Consider the following 11,002-nt stretch of genomic DNA (forward strand, 5'->3'; position numbering starts at 1 on the left):
GTTAGTGAAGATGCCGACGACCGCTCGGTTCAAAGTCTCTCTTGATCAGAAATGGCCTGAACTCTTTGCATGACCACCCTCCCTGTACATAACTCCATGTCCCCCTACATTGCCTTGCTTTTTGCTTTTTTGAGCCAAAAAATTAACTTAACTTATATGCATATATGGATATACATACATGTATAATATAATGAAACATAATATCAGTAGTATAGTATAAGATCAAGCTTCACTGATGATTTAAAAGGTTGGTGTAGAAGGTTTTGCATACGTTTTCCATCTCCCCTTTGTCTGTCACCACGAAGCAGTGTCCCCTTTGATCAATAAAGTCCTCTTCTGCATCTTTTTAGGCTTCTCTTTTCCTCTACAGCCTGCATCAGTTTCTTCAGTCTATAATTCTTTAAATCATTTCCCAGACATTGTCTGATGACTTTGCAGAGAACAGAATACTCAAGGTGATCTCCCTCTTCATAGCTTTCCATTCATATTCCTCTTCATAGCTTTCCATTTCTCTAGTATTTTCTTTGCCTTCATGTGTTGATTCTTCGTTGAGATGTGCTGAGCCTTTCTCTGACTGCATATATTTTGTTTTCTTGTGGATCATTGTAAGGCCTACTGTCAAGCTATGAGTGTTCAGCTCTGTCAGCATTGTCTGCCGCTGATCTGTAGTTTCAGTGATAAGTACAATGTCATTTGCGAATCGGCAGTGTGTTAGTTGCTTGCCTTTGATGTTCATGTCAACGTCATTGCTGACCATTTCTAGACATGTGGTAAAAGGCTTTGGAGAAATGGTATCTCCTTGCTTGACACCCTTCCCACTTAAGATCTTTACTGGTGGTGATAGCAGTGTGTATGTGTGTGTATATACATAGTCAAAACTATTGAAAAGTTTGCAAGACGCAACGAAAATTTTAGGAAAATAAAAATAGGAAAAAGTGGAGATTTTACCGGTGAGTGTGTTATATTATAAGCCACAAAAAGAAAATGACTCTCTCCAGACACAATAGAAAATGCTTCAACGCACGAACTCACATAAAGAATCTTGCAAACCAAATCCCAAAACGAAATATATATAATGTGTATTACCAAATTTTCCTATCCAACATAACAAAATTAAAGTTACTTCCCTTGGCTAAGTTACTTCCCTTGCTTCGTTATTTAGCCAAACTGCTGAGAGCCACTAGTTGGTCACCTTATCTGTTAGAAATAGTAGCCAAATATTCCTCAAATCACTGTGCTTTAGAAAAAATATACAAAAGATAGTTTTGCTATAGCTAGAATGGCTTTGATCATGGTTTTGCTCGTTAAGGTCTGATCTGGAGTCAAACAACAACACCAAATAGAAAAATATCAACACAGGCATGACTGTGTGGGTAAGAAGATTCCTTTGCAACATTCTGGTTTCAGGTTCAGTTCTACTGCAAGTCACCTTGGACAAGTATCGTTTGCTATAACTGTGGCCTGACCAATGCCTTGTGAATGAATTTGGTAGATGGAAATGGTGTGGAAACCTGTCATGTGATATAGATCTGTGTGTGTGTGTCTTTGTTACCCACCAACTGCTTGATAACTGGTGTTGGTTTGTTTACATCCCCTAAGCTAATGGTCTGGCAGAAGTGACTAATAGAAAAAGAAATGGTAGTGTGGTCCTCCTGACGATGAACCATGCCTCATACGGTCCGCAAAGAATGGGCTTCAAAAATTGTTTTTGCCCATTATCTTCACATACTTGAGTGCTAAATGTTTTCTGCTAATGACATTTCTTTTAAAATTTAATTAATTTCATAATTTAGAATAAGACTCGGTTGAAGGTTGACAGTGATAGAGATTCTACTTCAGAGCTAGTCTTCTGTTTTTTACTTTCTTTTGATTTTTTTACCCAGTATCATTATACACATGGCTTTATATATATATATATCATCATCATCATCATCATCGTTTAACATCCGCTTTCCATGCTAGCATGGGTTGGACGATTTTGACTGAGGGCTGGCCAACCAGATGGCTGTACCAGGCTCCAATCTTGATCTGGCAGAGTTTCTACAGCTGGATGCCCACTCCGAGAGTAGTGGGTGCTTTTTACGTGCCACCGGCACAGGGGTCAGTCAGGCGGTACTGGCAATGACCTCGCTCGAATCTTTTTACAGGTGCCAGTGAAGCGACGTTGGTAACGATCACGCTCGAATGGTGCCCTTTTACGTGCCAATTGGCTGCTCTGGCAACGATCACGCTCGGATGGTGCTCTTGTGACACAGACAGAAGAATATGTATATAGGCATATGCACATATTTATCTATATGCACACAGGTATATATATACATACATATATCATCATCATTTAACGTCCGCTTTCCATGCTGACATTAAGCGATGATGATGATGATGATATATGATATTGATATATATATATATATGTATATATCTATATATAAGAAATTTGCAATCCAGCCACATGGTTTTTGGTTCAGTCCTACAGCACAGCACCCTTAGGCAAGTGTCTTCTGCTATAACCCTGAACTGACCGAAGCCTTGTGAGTCCGTTTGGTAGATGGAAACTGAAAGAAGCCCATTGTATACACACACATAATCATTGTCATTGAAAATTCTTTTGATAATGATGATGATGATGATTTTATATATAAATATGTATGTGTGTGGTTGTGTTTATGTTTGTCCCCCACTGTTTGACAACTGGTGTTGGTCTGTTTGTGTTTCCATAATTTAGCAGTTTGGCAAAAAATGACAGAAACAATAAATACCAGACTTAAAAGATATGTACTGGGGTTTATTTGTTTGATTGAACTCTTCAAGGCATGGCAATTGTCCAATTACAGAAGCAAAAGTTACATGCATGCATGCATACATACATATAAAAGCTCTATCTGCGACGATTTCATCTCAATCGAAGGAGAGGGGCTTTCTCCGTCCGGGTTGCGGATCCATGGAACAAGCTGCCAGACGAGATGGTGAAGATGCCAATGACCGCTTTGTTCAAAGTCTCCCTTGACCTCAAGTGGCCTGAACTCTTTACATGAACACCACCCTGTATATAACTCCATGTCCCCCTACATGGCCTTGCTTTTTGCTTTTTGAGCCAAAAATTAACTAACTAACTAACATATGCATGCTCACACACAGACACACACACACACATTGTGACTCATTCGGCTGCTTATCTCATCGGTCTCTAATTTCTGTTTTTTGTATAAGTTTTGCTACTTGCAACTTGTCACTTGAAGTATAAAAATTTAATAATGTTTCGCTATTGCTCTCGACTTTCTTGTCAACACCTACACCCCAGCCTCCTTTATTACACTTTGTTTTTATGTTGCTTTCAACAGTCTTACTAAAAACCTATCAGCAACTTCCTTCTTCCACATTGTTTATATATTCATCAATTCAAATAACCTTGTTTTTGAAAGCTTTTAAAATTCTTGTCATCATCTATTTGCTTTCTCCTCTTCCTTTGTCTCGTTTGTGCACCAATTCAAGTGATTCAAGTTTGGATCTTTTTGGTTTGACTGGCAGTTTTTAACATAATTTCTAGGTAACTAAAAAATTTTAATCTTTGTATACTGGTAGAATGTGTTTATAAAACATCTTTTTCTCTTGGCTTTATTGAGAAAATTCTATAGTTTGTAAGATATTTGTTGTTTTTTTCTTCAATTTTTGCAATTTCAACCAATCACGGATGTCGATTGAGGTAAAAAACATTCTGTGCCATATGAATATGACCCTCATTTAAGAAACAGATTGGGTTTATTTACATTTGCAAAGAAAAAAAAAGATACCCTTCCCCCCACCACTAACCCAAACTAACCCTAAAACAGATTGAAATGCAATAGATCGATACTAGGGTCATAATTATGGGTGACAATTTCATATGACACCGCTAGAAAAAACTGTCGTTCAAACCGAAAAGATCCCCAAGTTTTGCTATATGCTTTAATAATATGGTATTTTTCTCTCATTGCATGGTTTCCACCTTGCCTTCATCCTTTTAACTTTCTCATTTTCATTCTTGCATCTGACATAATAACACCATTACTGTTTGCCAACACAAAAGTGGAGTAGGTTCTTTTTGTCTCTCATCACTGCTGCTGGATTTAACTACAAATGCATACACTATAATTCATTAATCTTATTCAAGACGAGTGGAAAAAAGCCAACAAGTAGAAGTGATGGTAGTAATGTGTAAAGAAATTGTAAAAGGATTAGAGAGAAAATCTCAGCCTCACTGGAAGACCATTAAAGCTTGTGATGTGTACAGTAGGAATAATACACAACAATAAATGATGAATTTATATCAAGCTAGCTAGAGGCGATGGCCTCTTGGAGCTAATCAACGACAGCTTTCGTCCTATATTTATGGACTGCCATGGACTATATTTATGGACTGCACTATGGGATTCAATTGTTTCAAGACAGGGGCCATCAAAGGAAATTGTTTTTACAAAGTAAAACTGCTTGTGGGGCCTCTAAGAGAAAAGGTTTCTCAAAATCCAAGGGGACTATGATATATTTTTTTTAAGGAAGGGCCTATGAAACATTTACAAATCTTTCTTTGGTTCTTTGAGATGCAGACTGATGATTCAGTTGAACATCTCAACCGTTAAAGGCTTTGTGGAGGGATATGGAGGAGCATACTTAAAGGGATGGTTTTCATTACTTGTTCAACTGCCTGAAATGGATATTCACAAAAGCACATTCGCTGACTGCTCCAACTTGTTGGTTGACTTAAAGTAGCTTAAAAGGCTTCAGCAGACAGGTTGGGAGAAGGCATTGTACAGTATTTAGATGAGTGGGGTTTAACTAATAAGACAGTGGTCAAACAATGTAACAAATGTGGAGATGGTTTTGCAGAGGGTGGGGTTGAAAATGAAAAAAACCCCAAAAAAACACAAAAATGTTTGCAATTTGTATGTACATTAACATGGTACTCACATTTGTTGTAAGTATTTGGACCAAGTTCCTCACAAGATATTCTTGCTGACATAATCTCAAGACACCCTGGTAACACACCTTCACTCTGTTGAATGATTCAACCATAAAGTAACCTTAACCTTCTCAACAATTCTCTTTCCTCTGCTTAAAAATCTATGAGCACCAGCTCAACCTAGATTCTTCCTCATACATATCACCACCTCCTAGCACATAAGCCACATGCCTTGTTCCTCCCAGAGGACACCAATCTTACATCTTATATATATGCTGTACATACTACACTTGATGCAAATCTTCACTTTGAAAGGTGGTATCTTTATTTCTGGCAATTCCACTCTACCCACTGTTCACTTCATACTTACCTGGATACTAGTAACAAGGAATTCCAAGTACTCTGGCTCAAGATCTCTGAGCTCCCTCTTGCAACTCTTCTAAATATATCTGCATCCACTTCTGTTCTCTGAAGTCTTCCAACCACCAACAACCTTTCGACCTCATCTCTTCATGCATCCAGTACACATCTCTCACTTCATCCCTCTCTGTCTACCTGAAGACTTTATCCTCAATTAACTTCAGTACTCACAACTCTTCTAGTACTCATCCCCACACTGATGCTTCCAAGGAAGAAGCAGGCTTTAATTCTTTACAATGATTACTTATACATCCTACACACATGTATCAGACCAACACAGACACTTTAATCTGAACATACTTGATCTCTTTCCCAAACCTCATCTTTAATGAACCACTGCTGTCTATACCTCTGTTAGATCATCCGACCAATGCCTTATCTCAACTCCCCACCTTGCTTCCCAATATTCTGAAGCACCTGTCACCCCTTGGACCCTATGGTACTTCAAGATTGATAGTATCTCTGCCAGTTGTATGCTAACAGTAACACAGTTGTAAGCCCAGTAACACATGAGTGTCACCTATGAACCATCAGAAACAGTTAACCCTTTTCCTCTCCTGTGCATCACATGTGTAAGGTGGTTGGTATTAAGAAGGGCATCCAGCCATAAAAACCACACTAAAACAGACAGTGAAGCCTGGTGCAGTCTTCTGCCTAGCCAGCTCCTGTCAGACCATCTAACCCATGCCAGCATGGAAAACTGACGTTAAACAATGATGATGATGATGATAACATTGCCAATTTTTTACAACCACCAGAGTGACTTGGAACCTATCTAAAGGAAAGTTTTATGTTTCTCAGAACATATGAAAAAAAAAAAGGCTAACTAAATGTCTGCAAAACGTGCACAAACATTTAGGAAATACTTATGAAAATACTTTGGACAGGCAAAGAATTAAGCTAGTGCCTAAGGTTATCCTCACACAACTTATTGTGCAATCTAAAGATACCTTATCTGAAGGTGTTATTCAGTATAAACTTGCCTGTAAACAATACTATGATGTGTGACAAAAGTCAGAAAAACTTAACAACCCCCTTGAACGATTTCCTTTATCATCAGGGTAGGAAGTGCTAAAGGCAAAAGTTATGTTTCTTTTATAGTAGAATGATTAATTTAGTTCACTGTTGTTTGTTTCTTTGCTTCTGTTTTTTGGGTCAGTCAGACAGTTTCTGCAATAATTTTAAAATTCCTTTATGTTGGTAACAAGGAATTTACCGTTTTGATCTGCATAGTTTACAGTAGATGTTTTTGTGACATAGACAACACAATCAAAGCTCATACCTCAACTCCCATCCCATTACTCAAGTTGTAACTGTGTTGCAGTAAGTTGAGTAAAGAAGACAGCATACAATACTTGGTAAAAAAAAAAAAAAATCAACCACCACATCACAATAAATTGGATGGCTTTTATCCCCACCATAACATATACAAAGCCATATTTCAAAAATAATGGAGATGTCTCTGTGCATCACATACTCCGCAAGCTCTCCTGTTTCCTAGAATGTTGCTCATTCTCTGCTGACTTCCCAGAATAATCCCTCCATCTATTTTTGAACTACAATGGCTTAATAGAAATATTCCTGCAGAGAAAACTTCTGTATTTACTCCGTGCTTTGCATCCAGCTACACACACAATATAAATATTTTCCTTTACTTCACCAGTTTTATTGCTTCAAGCTAGCAAAGCCACCAGCCATATCAATGTCCCTTATTCTACTTGCAATAAGTGCTCCCCAGAGCTCTCCCAACATTTCAAAATGTTTCAACACCCCACTCTCTCATTCTCCTCTCTCTCTCTCTCATACACACACACACAGAGTCTTCTCTTTCTATGGATCTATCAATTTACTCCTTTTATGAAAACATGCTATAGTGAAGTCACGGGTAAACTATGGCCCATGGACTGCAGGACTTGCCAACAAAAAATTATTTTGAATCTTATAATTAGTGTGCGCTGCCTGAAAATGAATCATTTCTGATGCAGCTGCTTCTCAAAAAAGACTGCCCATGCCTATAGTGTGTCCCATTTCCAATGGGAAACAATTTCTCTTACCCTGACTATGGCTCTCACTACAAAAATTTCAAAGATGATAGAAACAATCAACTTTGAGTCATCAGCTTATTTTATCTCCTTTCACTCTTCAATGACCACCATAAAGCCAGGTTCACTGGGGGAATATCCTTTGTTTCACTTACAAATGTGATCTCTTCTTTGAAAAATTTAATTTTTTCTCGAAAAATTTTATTCTACATTAGATATATATATAAGATTCGGTGATACAATCAGAAGTAGAACTCAATACGCAAAATAGAGCATATATATTTCTTTATTATTCATCTGTAAGACTATCAATGGATTTGGTAAGTACGAACGTACGGAGCTTAATACACACACATACAAACCCTAGAGAGTGAAAATCTAGACGTTTTCCTTAATTACTTCCCTTATAAGCAACTCTTACTTTAATGGTTGGTATATCAGTTGTATTAATAAAGAAAACATTTGGACTTGAAATAAAATAGTTGTTGGCATTCATCGTCATGTGGGACGATTCTACACAGCTGATATACTGTGCGTGGGACATCGACGACGACAGATATATCAATATTTGAATCCCTTGTTTACTGTTATAGCCGGCCGGTGTATCTTAAAACCTTTTCCCTTCTGATTCGACAGACAAAACGAAAATGCAGAACGGACTGGACAACGATGTGTTTGTGTGTGTGTGTGTGTGTGTGTGTGTTTGTGTGTGTGTGTGTGTGTGTGTGTGTGTGTGTGTGTGTGCGCGCGCGCGCATGCGCATTCTTTAGATGAAAGTAGCAAGTGTGTCAAAATGACCACTTTTGTTTTCATGTCAAGAATGCCATATATATATCTTTGGGCTATTCTCTGTGGCATCTTGCTGGCAAAACACAAAACAAAAAAATGATGGTGAGCTGGTAGAATCGTTAGCATACCGAGCAAACTGCATAGCGGCATTTTGTGTGTCTTTATATTCTGAGTTCTAATTCTGCCGAGCACTGGGTCCATGTAATCGACTTACTCCCTCCTCCTGAAATTACTGGCATTGTGCCGAAATGTGAGAACTAAACTTAATCATTAAGCGGGGTCTGGCTCGGGTTAATATCCCCTCAGTTATGGAGCCGGTGGGATAATCCAGAAGTGATGGGAAGAGACCAGATGATCTTACCCTCTGTCTCTGGGTAAGGGGTAGGTGCTTCGTCTGGGACGTCGCAGTCTGTGACCTTTTTTCTCCCTCCCACATCCTGGTTGCTGCGGTAAATGGAAGGGTCACAGCTTCCGTCGCCGAACGGAACAAAACCCTGGAGTAACGGAGGGGCAACAGCTAAGAGTAGGTATTGCAGCTGGATGCACAATATTAGTCATCCTATTTGTGCTAGTCATGGAGATGTCACTAAGATCAACAATCTGTGAGAAAGCTGTTACAATGACACTATTAAGGGCTTTTATGGACATTACTGTATTATCAGAAAGTAGAGAAGCAGCAGATGGAACGTTAGAGCGGTTGGACGGGTTAATAGGATGGGTGAGAATGAAATTCAAAGTCAAGAAATCTTGAAGTGTGACATTCATGATAGGAGTCCAAAAAGAAGTGAAGTTCAGGATATGAGACGAAGAAATACCAATGGTGAAAGAACACTCTATAAAAGGTCTTGGCAGATGGTACAGTGATTTATTAAATGATAAGAAGCAAGGCAAAGAAACACGAATTAGTGGAACAGGGACTAGAGGCAATTGACAGAACAACATTACCGGGGAAATTCAAATGCTGGATACTGCAATTTGGACTGTACCCAAGGATTATATAGCTATTGTGAATGTATAAAATAGCCTCGAATAGAGTAGAAAGGATGGAACAAAGACGCAGTGTATTGATCAGAAAATGGCTTGGTCTTCCAAAACCGCAGAATACAACTGCACTATATGGAAAACCCGTGCTGCAAGTAACAATAACATCAATCGTCGAAGAAAATAAGGACGGAAGGAAAGGCGAGGACAGTAATGGCGCTAAGGTATTCGAAAGATCAGAACATCCGAGAAAACCCTCCAGAGGTACGAACAGGGAAGAAATGGAAAGCGGAGGAAGCAGTAAACTGCGATAGGAAAGTGAAGGAATGCTAGTATAGAAGAAGCAAAAGCCGGTCTAGGGTTGCAAAATTTCAAACCATTTTGCATGAGCAGTGTAAAAGAGATGAAGGAGTAGATGAGTAGGGGCCGAAACCGGATGTGCTTCCTCCTGATGATATCCTTAGCCACTGGATCCTAAAAAGGAGTTGTTGAGTTAAAGAACCACGAAACGTGATTGGAGTTTTCCTTGTATCTTGATACATTTTGTGTTGCAAGACACTTGCAGATTCAGGTGTTACCAGTTGAAAGCTCAGCATACCGGATGCTAGCAAGTTTATGGGGTCATCAGGAGAGAATGCGTACCGTTTCGGGGCCTTCCTCTCGATGGCGTCATTGCGTACGGGCCTTGCTTACTGAAACGAAGCCCCGTTAGCTAGATCAACTTGATGGAGTACTATTTTGTCAATCTTACCTTAAGGCACGAACCACATTGATGGGTTTAGTCGAACATAGCAACTCCTGTGTTTACTTTTTAGTCTAGTTCTAATTCGTTCGAACTCGTGTGCGCAACCGCCAGGTAATAAGGACGTAAGCAAACCAACACTGGTTGTCAAGAGATAAACACACACTATCACTCACCCCCATACATACATACACGCGCACGCTCAACGGGCTTTCACACACTTTCCATCTTTCAGAAGATATTGATTGGCTCATGGCTATAGTAGAAGAAACTTACTCAGTGTGCTGCGCTGTGGAACTTAACCCAAGACCATAAGGTTGTTGGGAATCAGGTTTCTTGACCACACAGCCAAGAGTTTCAACACACGAGATTCTCGGTCCTTGAGCTCATGCGTAACGACTACAGATTATTCTTTTCTATTCTAGGCACATTGGTATTGGTATTGGCGTCCTTTCTGTCTCGGGAGACAATGGAGTTGCGCATGAAGTAGTCTAGTCCGGCTTTTATATTTCATGTCCTGATACATTTCCTGCTGTGGCTGTGTAGTCCTATCCAACTAGTTTCGGGATTGTTGTCCCTCGTCAACGGGCGGTAACCACCATGTAACCACCACTCTAGGCACAAGGCCCGAATTTTTTGGGAAGTGAGCCAGTCGATTAGATCAATCCAGTATGCAAACTGGTACTTAACTTATCGACCCCGAAATGATGAAAGGCAAAGTCCTCGGCGGAACGACTATCGATTATTGATAAAATAATGTATACTTATGTTTTGAGTCTTATTTTCCTATTTGCATCACCACACACACACACGCACGCGCGCACACACACACACATGCGCGCGCGCGTGTGTGTATATAAATACATGTATAGATAACCTACCTTTTGCGTCACCCCCGCCCCTATACTGTCACCCGTTATTTGCACTAATATAAATTAATTTATTTCTAATTGTTACAATCGATAGCACTTTCGAATTGCGGTAATTAATCAGTTTTGGAAGGCGGGTTATGAGGGGGGATGGGCAGGAGATGTGAATTATACGAGTTAAATATATTGTTAAAAAAGAAATAGAAGTGCAATCGAAAATATT

The 11,002-nt window shown here is 39.3% G+C and overlaps 1 protein-coding gene across 1 annotated transcript; it reads right to left on the reverse strand.

Annotated features, from left to right (window-relative positions):
• Positions 1-400: 400 nt before the first annotated feature.
• LOC115223396 lies at positions 401-757 on the reverse strand. Its single transcript, XM_029793909.1, has one exon. It carries the CDS (start codon positions 755-757, stop codon positions 401-403), a length of 357 nt encoding a protein of 118 aa, XP_029649769.1.
• Positions 758-11,002: the final 10,245 nt, after the last annotated feature.

This window comes from Octopus sinensis, linkage group LG23 (assembly GCF_006345805.1).
Source record: "Octopus sinensis linkage group LG23, ASM634580v1, whole genome shotgun sequence".
Classification (NCBI taxonomy): Eukaryota; Metazoa; Mollusca; class Cephalopoda; order Octopoda; family Octopodidae; genus Octopus; species Octopus sinensis.